This window comes from Drosophila montana, unplaced genomic scaffold, assembly GCF_035044405.1.
Source record: "Drosophila montana isolate Dmon_TW-CO22-7 unplaced genomic scaffold, ASM3504440v1 contig_2668_1, whole genome shotgun sequence".
Classification (NCBI taxonomy): Eukaryota; Metazoa; Arthropoda; class Insecta; order Diptera; family Drosophilidae; genus Drosophila; species Drosophila montana.
In genome coordinates, this window is record NW_026997535.1 from 196,516 (window position 1) to 212,896 (window position 16,381).

Below are 16,381 nucleotides of genomic sequence, written 5' to 3' on the forward strand. Positions count from 1 at the left end.
CGTAACAAAGAACATGAAAGATGTAGAGCTTCGTTTCTAAATAATATAGTTCATAACAATTATTATACTCGCTGCTGATCTAACTCAGATAGCCCCGTCATTAAATATATATTATAATAGATTTAAATCCTCCCTTTCAGTAACTAGATCTTTGTCTGTATATAGCATCATTAAAAATTAATAAAAAAAATAATATATGTATAATATCAATACTTAGTCAAACAAAAAGCAAGCCAGACATAGCAAAAAGTTAAAAAGCGTTAATTAATGAATAATATGCATATGTATATGTATTCACTATATACAATAATGTTCATGTGCGATATCATGTTTCCGAGAATGTAAGTATACGTAATGGCATATTGTTTAGAGTGTGATACAATAAAACAAATACATAAATACATACATATATATATATTTATACATAGGATAGTTATAAACATCTAAATGCAGATGCAGAGCAATTGAGACAGGCGTTCAAAATGAGCAGAAACATTTAAAAAAAAGTATAGAATAAAAAAAGAAGAAAAATATAGTACTTAAGAAAAATAAAAATAAAACAATATTTAAGAGCTACAATTAAAATATGCCTTACAAATTCATTCAATGCGGTACCCTTGCAAAAACTCAGAATGAGCTAATATACAATTGTAATTTGTTAAAGACTAATAAATTTATATATAATCCCAGGAATTGCCTTCATGTATAACATTTGTTTATTGTTTGAGCTGTTTTTGTAAGGGTATACGCAACTTCGGCTCACCGAAGCTAAGTGAAATTGCACGCTTTAGACATTTAAATACTTTAAAACTAAGAAAAAAGAACATGCTACACTTAAAGTTTAACAAAAACTGTTTTTGAAAGCCAGTCGAAATAGTTTTCGCACCAAACGGTTGTTGTTTAGGTCATGGTTCGATTAAAGGTCAGTTGAGTAGTTGAGTTGTTTATTGTTGTTGTTGGTTGTTTTTTGTTGTTGTTGTTTGCATACCTTTGAGCCCGCATCAAACTTGAGACGCCAAGACGGACGCCGCTCGGCTGCTGATATGGATGTGCTTGAAGACGACGATGTCGATGGCGCAACAGTTGCGCCTCCAGCGCCAGCAGCAGCAGCAACGGCTGCACCACCCGCACCACCACTCTCCAGAGTACGACGTGCATACAAGCTGAGCAAAGAGTCGCGCGCATTGAAATCCGCGTGTGCGCCCACCGGCGAGGCCGTGTCCGACTTGGCATCCGTTTCTTGAGAAGATCCTCCTCCAGTAGCATTGCTGCTTAGGCTGCGCTTGTCCCGCAGTCGCACTGGACTCTCCAGCGCGCTGGGCGTTGTGGCAGGTGTTGTTGCTGGTTTGCTTTCGGCTGGCGCTGTTGCTGCCAGCGCCAGTTCAGTGGGTCTGGCTTGCATTGCCTTGGACTCGCCGCCAGTTTCGGTGTCCAACATGTGCGCTTGCTTGGCAACTGGATCAGTCTTTAGTTGTTTGTGGCTGCTCGACTCCGCCGCCGACTCGACGGGCTTCTCTCGCCTCGAGACTATCGTGTAGCTGGCGCTGACCGCCGTCTGCTGCTCATCCTCATCCGCATCGCTGTCGGCAACATCAACAAATGCTGCAAGGTCGCCATTGCCACCGTGTGATATGCGTGTGGCTGGTGCTGCCAGCGTGAAGCTAGCGGTGGTATCCGCATTGTCGACAACCGCTGGCGCCAGTGTGGCAACCACAGCCTCAACTATCTCCAAATCATCCGCTGTGGTTGTTGTCCTCGGTATTATGGCTGGTGGCGGGCTTGTTGGCGGTGGCGGTGGCTGCGCTTCCTGTTGTTGCAGGCTGCTGCTGCTGCTGCTGCTCTCAATGTTGCTGTCGTCGTTGCTGTTGCTGGATGCTGTTGCAGTTGCAGTTGTTGTGCTTGGAGTTGCTGTTGCAGTAGTTGATGTTGTTGTTGTTGTTGTGGTGCTTGATGTGGAGCTTGTTTCATTCTGTTAATAATATTAGTTGTGGAACAAATAATAAAAAACAGTTGACCTGAGCGTGTCTCCAAAAACAAAAATCAAATGGCGTTTCTGGATGAGTTTTAGGGAGAGGTGAGGGGCCCCCCGTTAACGATTATAATAAGTATAGTTACGATATACGGTATACGATCAAAAACATATACATACGACATACGTAGAGTGCCCCGGCACTTTGATATACTTGTAGAGAACTCTAGACGCATGCAAATTCGCACATGCACAAATACATAAATATGGTATATATATAGTATTTAAAAATCGGAGCAATCAGTTCTATATATATATAAATAAAATTAACTTAAAATACATACAATCAATTACGCTATTCGCTTTGTTGCGCTGATGAAATCATAAAATAAATCTTATAGAAAAAAAATACTCCACATGAATGAAAATTTTGATATTATGAGAACCGATGCGAGTTTCGAACGCGGCGTTGGCGGCTGCGGCGGGCGGCGGTGAGGCGGGGCACTTGCTTTCAATTTGATCAGTGGCGCAATAATAATAATAATACTTTTAAAAGAAAAAAACTCGGATGCAGACGAAATCTCAAACGCAATCGCAGTAAAACTCAATTTGATTGTTAAAAATTGCAGCTGAACACGCAGGCTAAATGAGTGCGCTGATTGATTGATCGACTGATTTGATTGATGGGCACGCTGATTGAATACATGATCAACTAGACTACATTTTGGGGTTTGACTGTGTTCCGCACACACTATGCAACCAGGCAAGGTACTTGGTGAATTACTCTGGAGAGTTTGTTATTAAATAAATAAGGTTTGGTAACATTTCTTTAATGGGAAGAGAAGAGTTTATCGCCATTATCATGATTAAATCACGATACGAGCTACTTTATAAAGTGGCTCAAAAATTAAAGTGTTCTTTCATAAAGATGAGACATTTTGAAACATTAATTAATTCTGTTTAGAAACATATTTAAGCTAAGAATCACATTTTAATCTAAAGCATATTTTAAACCTGGTTTAGATTTAGAGTTTTTCTTTAAACTATTTTCACATATTTTTAACAAACTCTCCTATTGTTGCATAGTGTCTGGGTTAACAAATTGGAGTTAACTAAGTGCTACCATAAAGCTTACTTTGTTAAAAACTAGGCTTAACAAACGTGCACACACACACGCACATACTCGCACACACACACACGCATTTAATGTGGGAGAGATACACATAAAAATGAGAACGACAAACACCAAACACCAACAAAAAACGACTGCAATGGCATGAGAGAGAGAGAGAGAGATATTGGGGCAAGAGAGAAAGGTGCTTAACGTTTGCAGGGTTGCAATCGTGGCACACAGACACATACACACATACGTACACGTGGGCGTTGTTTTGAGGGGGGTGGAAGACACAACAAATACATTAATGGGAATACCATAACCATAAGCAGTTGTTGTTGTTGTTGCTGTAGTTGTTGTTGTTGGTGTACATGTGTTGTGGACTCTTCTCACTACAAGTCACAATACTATATATAACATCTAGTATATATATATATATAGATATGCATGATGATAATGTGTGTATGGCTGATCTGGCTGATCTACGATTCGCTAGTGAACTCTATTTCTGATTTTAATGTGTGTGGAATTGTTGGATGGATTTTGTTTCTCTAAATGTTTCATTTGGTTTAGCGCTTTAGCTTGGCCACACAAACTACTTACGCTGCTGCTGTTGTTGTTGTTATTGTTGTTGTTGTTGTTCATGCCCAAGTTCTTCTTCTTGACCAGCTCCTCGGCACTCTTGATCTCCTCGAGCGTTACGCCCTGCGTGGAGCGGCGCGTTTCACGGACTCGCTTCGCATGCGCCTTGCGCTGCGTTTCGCTCTCCTCGTCGCGCACTGGCGGCACAAAGGATCTACAGAAGGGGTAAAGAGATACTAATTAGTAAGCTTGCAACATATTGGTGCACAAAAAACAATGAGAGAGAGCGCAGCACATGCTATACAATAAAACAAAGGCGTCTTTATTTTTGCCTTGGGCGGGGCTTTAGATTGTTAGCAGCTAGCACAGTTTTAACGGCTCTTCGGGTTAGCGCATAACAACAGTTAGCCAATTAACAATTACGATTCACAATCATGATTACTTGAAAAAGTTCTTGAATATATTGCCCGCCGATTGCTTGGGTTTAGGTTGGGTCTCCACATCACTTGCACTGGCGCTTGCCGTAGAGCTGGCATTGTTGTTGTTGTTGTTGTTGGCAGGATTGCTAACGGGCGTATATAGGCATATATACATATATATATATATATATAATAAACCGATGATAAAATATATAACTTAAACATAACAGTAATCGATTAAAATTGACCGATTAATTGAAAGTAACTAACAAAAGGTTTGTGCCTTCTAATCAAGCAACTGTTAACCTAGTTTTATGCTCTTTTTTAAAATATTGTTAATTAAATTTAAAATATTTTTCTTTTTGACTGAATATTCTTTATAACAAAAACCTTCAAAATGTAAATAATAATCGACTCAAAGCTACTTCTGCAACAATCGATTCGTTTGTTTAGGTTTATCGTAAGTCACATGAATCTCGTAACGCTGAATACCGTAAATAAATATTTCAACAGTATCGCTCATACGCCCGATAATCCCTATAAAAACACTATCGATAAGTTTTCAGAGCCTCAGCCTTTAACTTTTAAGTGCTCGCTTTTAATTTTTGACAAGATACTGGAAATTCTTACCCCCAAGTTACAACCTACCTGAGTTTTACCAAATGTCAATTTATGACAAGTGAAAACTAATCTTTAAATAAACCTTCTTTCTACTCTATGGTTGAGACTCACCTGCGTATAGGTGGGGTAAGCACAGTTGTTGATGGTGAGCTGAGCGTCGTTGTTGTTGTTGTAGTCGTTGTTGTCGCTGCTGTCAGCATCGTAGCTGGACCGATTGGTTTCCTGTGAGAGCAGCAGACAAGGATTGAGAGCGAGAGAGAGAGTGGAAGAGATAAAAGAGAGAGCAAAACATTAAAGAGAGTCGCTGCATTAGATTAAACAGCACATCTAAGAGAGGTAGACGACATTGTGCGCACTGCCTAAATAAATGTTAAGTAGACATTGTTGTTGGTGCAATGAGAATTTGTCGGGGATATAGATACACGATATAGATACACTATACATATATGAATGCATAGAGAAGCTAAGCAAAAGCAATAATTATAGATTAAAGTTTAGAGTTTACAGTTTACAGTTCTATTAATTGTTATCAAGTACTTGCTAGTTAGTTACAGTTAGTTAGAAGTTATGACTAGGAGTTGCGAGTTTTTCTTTTGGCACAAAACAAACCTGAAATACACTGAGTTATCTTTGAGGGAGGCCGATCTTTGTACGCTATAAATTTGACTTGGATTCGCTGTAGTAGCTGCTGTTGTTGCAGTTGTTGTTGGTGTGTTGTTGGTGTGTGTGTTGAATGTTGTTGTGGTTGTTGTGTTGTTGTAGTTGTTGCTGCTGCTGCCGCTGCTGCTGCTGACGCTGGTTGTGCTCAAAGTTTTTCCCAACAGCAGCGCGCTTTTATTGTTATTGTTGTTGTTGTTATTGTTATTATTGTTGTTATTGCTACTTTGGTTATTGTTGTTATTAGCATTGCCGGGCAGAGCATTTGCCGTCGTCGCTGGCAGTATGGGACATGAGTTCGCCTTTATGCGCGCCCGCAGCTCATTGTACTTTTGATAGAATCTGCACGGATCAGGGCGGGCAGATGGGCAGTTGGGCGGATGGGCAGAGCACAGGCAGGCGGGGCGAACGGGTTGTGGCAGGCGGGCGGGCGGGTTAGAATTGGATTTTTGATAAGCGTTTGATGAATTTGGTGCGATTTGGTGATTTGTTGTTGTTGTTGCACATAAGAAAAAGAACACACGAAAAAATAGCAAAACAAAACAAATTTTAAATAAAATGTAAAAACGTTCGTAAGGTTTTTCTTTTGTTTACAGTTTGTGCTTCACAATTTGCCGCTGCGCCGCAGCTGAGACTCGAATGCTCTCTATAGAATTTGAACACTAAACGTTGCCCCCTTTATACAAATATATATATTTCTGGAAATTTTTATCTGATTCATAAGCTCTTTTGAGTGAAGACAACAGTTGAACAGTTGAGAGTGTGGCTAATTTTAAAAAGTTCGATAATGGCCAATTCAATGAGTACGTTTGTCTCTATGTGTGTGTGTGTGTCTGTATAATGAGGTGTTGGGGTGTAGAGGTGTGTGTGTAAGCTGCGTGAGGTGTTTATTGATAAGCGGCGCGCAATCAGCAAAAGTGAAACACAAACGGCAAATTTAACCGAAAATGTTGTGCAATTTGTGACACATTAAATATACAAATTGTTAAAGTATTAAATGCGGGTTAATTTGTGTGTTTGTTGTGGAGTGTACATGTATGTGTGTGGCACGCATTTGTGTCTAGTTAAGCTAGTTGTGCGCCTGTATGTGTCTGCGTGTGTGTGTGCGGCTCAACTTACTTTTGATCATTCTCAAAGCTTTGCGTGCGCCGCAAGATGACATCGTTGGCGCTCTCATTGGCGCTTTTGCCGCTCAGCTCTTTATCAGGAACTTCTGCAAAAGAGTATATAGATCATATTATAAACTGATTAGCATCGGGAACATATGACTTACGATTCTTAGTGGGACTGTCGTTGGGCGTGCGCAGCGTTTTGCGTCGCCACGGCGCCTCCTCCTCGGCAGAGTGCTCGCCAGCGTGTATATGCTGATTGGGTTTAACATTTTCAGCTGTAAAAGCAGAATATGAAAACATATTAGGTAATGGCATACAGAATGAGGGTATTTAAATCGGTTAGTCTTGGCTTAATGCAGGCTTTAAGCACATTGAGGGGTAGGCGATTAACTGAGGATCTCAACAAATTAGCGACTACCTTCGCTCTCGGATAGACTTGTGCTGTGTGAGCTCTCTGTCGAATCGCTCAGCTCTGAATCGCTTTCAACATCAACATCATCATCATCATCAACATCATTATGATCCTGGGCAGCAGTAACAACTGTGGCAGCAACATCATCATTGAGCGCAACTTGATCGCTGGCGTTAAGCGAACCGCTCGCAGCTGCAGTGTGCGGTGTGGACAAAGACAAGACACAAATAGAGCAGACAGAGACACAGAAGGAGAATGATAGCAGGCAGAGAAAGTGGGAAAGGAGAGAGATAGATTGATAGAGAATTACACAAACTGTTGACTGGACAATGAGATTGATGGCATTGATGATAAAGATGAGATGCAAAACATACAAAGTGACAGCTGGAGATGAGGTGAGACGAGGACGTGGACGTGAACAAGGCTGTGGCAAAGTTTGCTTTGTAATAAATGCTTGAAACTGAATTTTAACGCGCATGTGAACCTAATTGAGTGGCACGAATGTACAAAAACAAAGACACGCACAAAGTTTGGCATAGAAATTAAAGAAAACTTTGTTTTATATAAAATATGCAAATAAGCAGCTGCGCTCGGAAAGGCGTTGAGGGTAGGTCTTTTGAAGCTATCTGGAATTGAGTGTACGCACCATCCTTAGCGGCATCAGTTCTCACTTCGACGCGTACGAGTTTCATTCGTGTTTTGTCCACATGATTTTCAATCGCATCTGAGATTCTGCTGCAAATAATATGATTTGTAATTGACCTTGTGATTTATGATTGCTGATGGCCACTCACCTGATTTGACTAGATGGACGCCGTTTGTTGCGCTTGTTGGCGCGCAGTTCTTCAAGGAATTTGACCATTTTGCGATCGGCCACATCGATGCAGGATTGGCCAGCATAATTGGGTATATCCATATCGGCCAATGCCTCCACCAGCATTTCAGCTGTTTCCTTTTGGCCCCAGTGTGCGGCAGCATGCAATGGTGTCCAGCCATCGTTATCCTGCCTATCAACATTGCAGTCACGGGCCAGCAATAGACGTAGCACTTTCGTATAGCCCTTGGCGGCGGCCACATGCAACGCCGTTGCACCAGTTTTTGGATGCGGTTGATCCACTTCGGCCGCATCGCTGCGCTTGGCATCTTTCAGCATGGCCTGCTCCTCGGCCCTACGTGCCTGATCCACATCAATATTCAGCTCCTGCACCACCTTTTCCATATAGTTAATCATGGGCATGTGCTGTACATCGATGGCCAAGTCGAGCGCCAGATCGCCATCGCTATTCACGGCAGCCACATCGGCGTTATGCTCCACCAGATAGCATGCTATGCTGACAAAGCTGTAAGTGAGATTGCGATAAATAGCTGTGGAGGATAGGAGATAAAATGTGGTTACTCACCCGCAGGAGGCGGTTGCATGCAGCGGCGTCCAGCCCTCGTTGTCTTGACGATTGATATCGGCGCCGTGCTCTATTAAAAACTCAACCATGTCGAGCTTGTCATCGATGCAGGCCTTTAAGTCAAAAAATGATTAAGTTTAATTATCAAGCTTTAAAAGTGTATACATAAGACTGTGTAAGCCAATGGCCAATTAAGCTGTGACACCCGTTTTAAGCAGCATTTACAAATATTTAAAGTTCAGGTGTTACGATCCGAAAACTATGCTACATAAAAATGATAAGAAATTTATTCGTTTAGTGATTTTGAGAACACGCTTTTGGTAAAGTAGATTCATATAAATAACTTCAAGCGATTCTTCTATAAATCTTCTTTTTCAAATCAATTCATTGCGAGGAAAGGCACATGAATAACTTAACAATTATCTGAAACCTCTTTTGACCCAATTTGCATTTCTTGTTCACAGTTGATCAATTTATGCCCTTGTTTACAGTTTGCCAATTGCTTATTTTATAGATTTACTAAATACATTGCAATATAAATCTGCTGTGGGAATTTTCTTTTTATCTTCGGGTTCAACTGCCGTTCATAGACTCTTATACGCGCTCGCATGTTTTTGTACAAGTAATTGTGCCATGTTTTAATAGCTCTGCTACAGTTTCTGTTTATCTTGCTAAAAACGCTAAAGTAAACAGACGCACACAGATATACAGAGACATATATTCGCTGGGACTGGAACTGAGCGTGGCACATGGACAACATTGTTTATGCGGATTTCCGTTGAAGCGAAGACATCGCCGTTCGCTCGTATGCACATTGAAGACGACAACAACAGCAAAATCGGCGACGACGACAACCGATGATGGCGATGATATCATCATGAGCAACTCCGGCGACAGCGGCTTCTATGCGCCGCTATCTAGCGACAAAACCCGCCCAATGGCAGCAACAACGACAACAATGCGACGCTTAGCAGGCAGTGAAATGGCGATAAGAATTCTTAACAATAAAAAATAAAAAACAGAGAAGTCTTTCATTCAAAAGAGTCCGACTAGAAGATACTCTCAATGTAGAACCCAACTGCCTTTAAACGCATTCTAGCTTTCTTCTATACAAGACTTTGGGCTTTACATTCCAATCATTAGGAAGTTTTTGGAGGCTTAAATATGAGAGACAAAAGTATGTGTGTATAAAGTGAAATATTTGAAATTTGTATATACTGTAAGAGAACTTAAATACGAAGTTTGGAGTGTCTAGCTTCTATATCTTTCGAGTTATGTTTAAAAAACTCTGTCTCAATGGAAAGCTAGACTCAGCTCAACATCTTGACCATTACGCTCTCAGATATAGTTACTTTTACCTGTTACACACATTTGCACATAACCAATATACCCTCCCACTCATTTTCGATGGGTAAGGTAAAAGAGCACAAAAAGAGCAACAACTTCAGGCCCCAAAACCAATACCAATGCGAATGCCCATTCGACCAATTGTTGCTTTTGATAAGCATGTGGAGTATTTAAATTCAAATGTTCCTTAGTTCTTTGTATGTTTTTTGATTGTTTTATAGTCGCCATATGTTAATTTAGTTGTTTTTTTGTTTTAATTTAAAAGGGTCTGCTGGTTTGGAAATGCAAAAGCAAATTCCATTTCGCAGTAAAAACGCATAAAAGGCGCGCGGGGCACGAGGCACGGGCGGAGGCAATACAAAACCAAACGGTGGCAGAGACTGTGAGCAATTTGTAAATCTGGAACGCAGCCAATTAATTAATTATGAGCAATTTTGATAAACTGACCAACTGACGACGACGACGATGGGCGGACCGCCCACGCGTGACCATCCCGACAAAAGCAGCAACAGCAACAACAACAACAACAACTGTGGCATGCAAAATTTGACATGAGCTATTTGGCTGACAATTTGTGACTTTTGATTTCTGGTCTGGTGTTAATGTCAGCCACAGCCACAGCAACAGTAGCAGCAGTAATAGCCACAGCGAATTCTGTGCTATTTTCATTGCATTGAAAGCGAATTTTTCTTGGCCAGCGAGAAAGGCGCTCTACGAATTGCATGCTAAGTTTAGCCTTTTGTTTTTGGCACGCCATTGAGCGGCATTTTGTCTGTTGCCTCTCCTTCTATCTCTATCTCTATCCCTCCCTCTCCCTCTTCCTCTCACTCTCACTGTCCCTGTCTTTGTGCGAAATGTTATTCACCCCGCCGCATTACGTATACGCCGCATATTGCTGCAATCAGCAGCAACTTGTTGAGACGACTTTGCGGCAGCAACAAGCCGCTTAACTACAAAACCCAGCGCCCACTTTGTACACTAAGCTGCATATCAACTCAGGCAGCGTCCTTTCTGACTCTCTTCTGTTGGGAGTGTTGTTCGGAAGAGCACACTCTACGCTACAGTGTGCTAATAACCTTTCGAGCGCCTTTCATTGCGCAATTCCTCTTTGCGTGTCATCCTTAATCGTTGCTCTAGAAGTTGGCATTTACTTGCCTACATGATATGAAGTCATATTACTATTAAGCAATTTCGCAATGTACTTTATTATCATCATTTTATTTCGCAATTCCCCTTTACGTCTCATCCTTAATCGTTGCGATAGCTCATTTCGCAGTTCCTCTTTGTGCCTCATTCTTAATCGTTGCACTAGGAGTTGGCTTTTACTTGCCTTTATGATAATAAGTTATATTATTATTAAGAAATTTAGTTGAAAACCAAGAAAGTAATCTACATTAGACTGAGTTTTGCAACAGATTTATCTTAACATGTTCTCTTGACAAATGGGCTACATTTATTTGATTATAATGCCTACAGAAATTGAGATATCTATAATTTTAATTAATTGCTTAAACAAATTCTCATTACCAGTTGAGCAATCGCTGGCAAAGCGAACCATTCGCTTGAACAGATTTTTGAAAACAATTTGAATTAGCAGCGGAAGCCTCAAGGCACTTGTCCAATATTCAATGCGACTCGACTATATATAATATATACAAAAAGATTCGCATTTTGGATACACAATGGCCAGGCACATGGCAAAATGTTCTTATGGTTTATGGCAAGCCTTCATAATTTCAAATAATTTTAGTTTCTTTTTATTTTTTGAGGGAAAGTTCTCGTGTATTTTATGCCACTTGAATGCCTCGCCCTCGCCTAGCTGCCAAAAAAAAATTCTATTAAAGAGAATGAAAGAAAAAAAGCGGCGCCAACTGCGAAGCGGCGTCTATTAATTTCACTCGGTCCGTTTTTTGCTCAGCCGTGTTATTTCAGTTACGTGTACTAATAGATTTTTGGCCATGGCCAAATCAAAAGACTGGAGCAGAGCCACCTGTGCCAAGAGATTCAAAAGGAATACAGTAAATGCCTAGACATGATTAACAAGCAAAGAATGCATAAAATGGGCAATATAAACAGATTTGTTATATTATAACAAAAATCACACAATATATGCATGGCAAATGCTCGTAGCATTTGTTTATGATAATTCTGATTATGTTGATTATGCAAAATGTTTGGAATGTGCGAGTGGGCCACATTACTCAGCACAAATTGGCCAGATTTATATATATATGATATTATCTATATATATGCAAAGAACGATTCAAAAATTTCCACAAGATTAATATAGTACAGCAATTATAAGCCTTCTTTATAGCTCAAATGTGCTCAAAATACAATTACAATTCATTCAAGCTCAGCTATTACGAAGTTCTTTATAATTTCAATATACCAAATATTCCAATATTCAAGAGTGAAATTGTATATCATATAATATAGCAATCGTCTGGCATCGAAATTTTATGATAAATAAATTACTAAACCGAAGAGAAATCCATTTGACCCCTTTTTCGAATAAACTTAATTGATTTCAACTGAACTTTTGCAAATACCTTTAAATATTTGCTATATGATTTTTGGACTCGCACATTTCCGCATTTAGTTGCGACATATAAATAAAACATTCACAAAAAGACGCTGCTTGCCGATCCACCCACCCTTAATATACAGATCATATACATGAAAAACTATTTTTGTGCATATTTCGTCATAGATTTTGCAAAGAAAAACAAGTAGTCGGGATGTGACAGACTGAGAGGTACCCTACATAAATACTTTAACTGCCTTCTATACAGAAACACATACAAACACACAGGGGCTGCTCTCGCTTCTTCTCGCATTCTTGACTAAATCGGTGCATATAGTCCGATCTTAAATATATATAAGTTTTCTTCGAGATCAACGCGTTCATATAAGATCAACTTAGCTCTTAAATATACTAACTAGGCTCGGATATATTGCCTGCTGCCTGTGCACAACCAATATACCCTGCCTTACCCCTTTCCAATGGGTTCAGGGTATACAAATTTCATTCTGTGTTATAAATCTGTATATTTGTTCGCCTTAAAAGCAACAACAATTTTCCATTTTTTCTAGTTTTTCATAAGTTTTCACCAGCCCCACAGCCATGTTTGTGTGAGTGTGTGTGTGTGTGTGTGTGTGTGTGTGTGTATGTGAGCTATAAAATGAGCTCAAATAATACAATCAGATGGAGAACTGGGAGCCAGCGGCAGTTGTAAAATGTACAAAAATTTAATGGCAATATGAACATTTTGCAGTTGTTTTTGCTGTTGTTTTTTTAGATTTTGCTCGAAATGGTATTATGCAATGCACTCTTTACACACACACACACACACACACACACACACACACTCGCACGCATACACACGCTGCAGACACATTAGATCGCATCGCATAGAATGATTTTTCAGTTAGCTCAATTCGCAAGATTTTCAGCATCGTTTGTTATTTTGGGTGTAAAACACCAAACGAGAAATAAATCAAATCAAATGTAGCCACAGCCGCAGCAGCCATTTATATGCCACATATATATGAACACATCAATATACAGATATATATACATATCTATACATACGCATGCAACACGCGCTGTGAATTCTTGAGGATGTTTGATTTGTATCTGTTGCTGTTGTGTACTGACTGTGCGTTTTGGATCCGTCCGTCCGTCCGTCCGTTCCGTCTGCCCCGCTGCTGAGAGCGCAGAGATAGAACCGGGCCAAGGTTACAAAACACGTCAATAAAGCGCGTTAACAATAACAACAGCAACAACAACAAAACAATATTGTTTTATTATTATTTTTGTTTTTGGAAAAACTCACGCAACGCAACGCAACTCAAAAATTGCTCCGCGATTTCCGAGACAGGACTTTGGCGAGAGATCAGATCAGATCAGATCGGAGCAGAGCAGAGCACACATCGAATATCGATTTGGGGTCACGTCTAAACGATCACGATTCATGACTTGCTGCCAATATTCCGATAATATATTATGCATTCGTGTGGAGATATCGCTCAATTTGCAAAACTTGACAAAATAATTAGCTAATTTATGCGACAATTTAACCGGCCTGTGTCTGGGCCAATTGTCAATTGCAAATGGCGCTCAAACTAATTGGCCAGCATTTAAGATAAGCGCGCATTCAAATTATGATAAATTATATTCAAGGCTCTCCGTTCTTTATATGCGCACATGTCACTCAAATCTTGAAGACATCTTAATTATAATGTGACCAAAAACCGTTTCAAGTGTTGTTCAAACGCGTGTTTTTATAATCCCACAATTAAAATGAGAAGAAAAAGACAACCAGAAAGAACTTCTAGCCGCAGTTTGAATACCCTTACAGACATAAGGCTTTATAGCCGAGAGAATATCATAAAGATTTTGGATTGTTTTGCAAATGTGTTTTTCAAGATATCATAAAAAAACTCATATTATGATCCATAAGGTGCATGGGCAAAACCTTTAAAAGGCCTGAAAATTGGGCTAATTCTCGTTAAGCAAAAGATTTTTCATACAAGAACTTTCATGGCTTATAAAGCTAGATCCAAGCAAAGTTTCGTATCACATGGATGTAGGCTATAGATATGCTTTATAGGGTCGGGAAGAATTCTCCTTCTATTCAATACAATCTACATGACAAAATTATAATACCTCTATATGCAAGCGCAGAAACAAACTGTTTCAGCGGAAGACAAAATGGAATTAAAAGATTATGTTTAGAGGATATGAATCAAGCTTTAAAGCTGAAAACAAAGTTTCGAGCAGCAGCGAAAAACTGCTGCGTATGTAAAAAATGCAAATTAGACAATTAAAAAGTATTGGCATTTAGCTTAAGCTAAGTTCATTAGCTTAAAACATATTTAAGATATTTAAAGCTGAGCCTAGAACGTACTTTCAAGCTGCATAGAATTGATTTATTTATGATTTGTATTTTGGCGTATTGCGTATTTGTTTTGCAGCCGATTTAAAAGCAGTTTAATTATAGCACAAATAGATATGATAAATGTAGATGGCCATGCGGCATATTTATAAAAATCGCATTATCCTTGAACTATGCACGAAATAACATTGAAATATGGAACATGTAGAATATATAGAAAATATATATGCCAACTGTATATGAAACATGTGTAAACAAACATTTGTAATTTATTGCAAAACATTTTGCAGTCGTCGTACCACGCCCCACGCCCCACCACCCCACGCCACCTGGCGTGTTGAATGTCAACGCACCGCCACGGACAGCTCCGACATCCAACGAAACACCCCCTGCCCAAAGTCTGCTGTTCGTCATCTCCATTATGTTCATCATCATGATCATCATTCATAGCCGAAGGTGGCAGCCGTTTTGGTTTGCCATTGAATACGGCCGAGGCAGGTGTTTTGGCTTCAAGTGTTTGTTGTTTATGAATGAAAGCCGAAACAAACAATTTTCACTTGTAAAAAGAAAGCAGCAAAAAAAAAAACCAACACACACACACACACAAGCGGAGCCTTCGCGTTAAGACTTTGATCATCAAAATCAGCGATGAATTAATTAATTATAATACTTACAGCATATAAGAAAATGCAATAGAAATTCAGTTTGCGGTTTAACAACGACAACGACAACAACAAGAAGAACAACAACAGCAACAACAACAAAAACAGCCGCAGGTAATTCAAGACTGTGCACAGTTCCCATTGTTATTATTTGCTGTAATTATAGTTGCCCCCAGTTACCCCTCCACCTACCCCTACCACACCTCAGCCACCACCTGTCAGACAGGCTGCTCCATATCTGATGATTATGTAGATATTAGCATCTGGTTAACAAGTGCGCCGCGGCTAAATGGTGAAAATCTCTTGGCTCTTAGCGGGCGCAGCATAATTCAAATCAATTAACTGCACTCAAAAGACAGTTGCTGCTAAAAGTCTATACACATATTGCATTTAACTGTGACTTTGGCATATAGGAATTAAACTTGTCTGCGACATATAGACTGACATAGGAATTATTACCATTTGTGGGATTTGGCAGTTAAAATGCAAATCTCCGAGTTATGCTTGAAAAGGCCTGTCTTAAAATTAAAATTAATAGATTTTATGATTAAGAGGAGCATATTTATCATCCTACGTAAGATATACGATAATATTTACTTCAAATTACTTTATTTACTTTATAGAGACGGACTGAGCTGATCGAAAATATAGTTGCTTTGTGGGATCGAAGATGTTACCCGTTGTCTGTTGCACAAAAGCCTTATACCCCTTCACCCATTGTCGATAAGTTTAGGGTATATAATATGGATACCTCCAATAAATTCAGTTATCGACTACCTTTTGATATTTTCACTAAATTTCCATAGATACAATTCAATTAGCCCCATGAGGAATTATAAACATTTTCAGCTGAAATACATGAGAATTGTCTTTCTTTGCAGCTCTTGTGTTTGCATTGAAAAGCGCCGCATGAAATAAAATTCTACACAGATTTTCAATTTGGTTTTTCCTATTTTTTTTTAAAGTATACTATATTTTTCTTGCGAAGGCTTAAAGAACAAACGAACGAAATCGAAAGAAAAATGAAAATGATTTGCGAAAATCTTTTCTATATACAAAACGAACATTTGTCTATATATATATGTGTGTGTGCGCGCGAGTGTGTGTATGTGTGTGTATTGTATATTTTTCTTGGCATTTAAAAATAGAAATTTTTTTGTATTTTTCTTATTTAATGCTCGCGCC

General features: G+C 39.4%; 1 protein-coding gene across 27 annotated transcripts in view; it reads right to left on the reverse strand.

Annotated features, from left to right (window-relative positions):
- Mbs (Myosin binding subunit) overlaps positions 1-16,381 on the reverse strand; it is a 32,863-nt gene that overhangs the window by 13,858 nt on the left and 2,624 nt on the right. For 6 of the 27 annotated variants that reach the window (XM_064684027.1, XM_064684026.1, XM_064684029.1 and 3 more), the window contains 11 exons: positions 8,287-8,399; positions 7,681-8,226; positions 7,533-7,621; positions 6,893-7,078; positions 6,636-6,749; positions 6,482-6,575; positions 5,315-5,704; positions 4,817-4,927; positions 4,108-4,230; positions 3,687-3,879; positions 989-1,969 (listed from right to left, as the gene is read on the reverse strand). In XM_064684027.1, the coding sequence (XP_064540097.1) occupies positions 989-1,969; positions 3,687-3,879; positions 4,108-4,230; positions 4,817-4,927; positions 5,315-5,704; positions 6,482-6,575; positions 6,636-6,749; positions 6,893-7,078; positions 7,533-7,621; positions 7,681-8,226; positions 8,287-8,399 (2,940 nt within the window). The remainder of the gene's footprint in view (positions 1-988; positions 1,970-3,686; positions 3,880-4,107; positions 4,231-4,816; positions 4,928-5,314; positions 5,705-6,481; positions 6,576-6,635; positions 6,750-6,892; positions 7,079-7,532; positions 7,622-7,680; positions 8,227-8,286; positions 8,400-16,381) is intronic. The other 21 variants (XM_064684035.1, XM_064684051.1, XM_064684048.1 and 18 more) reach the window with 12 other exon arrangements.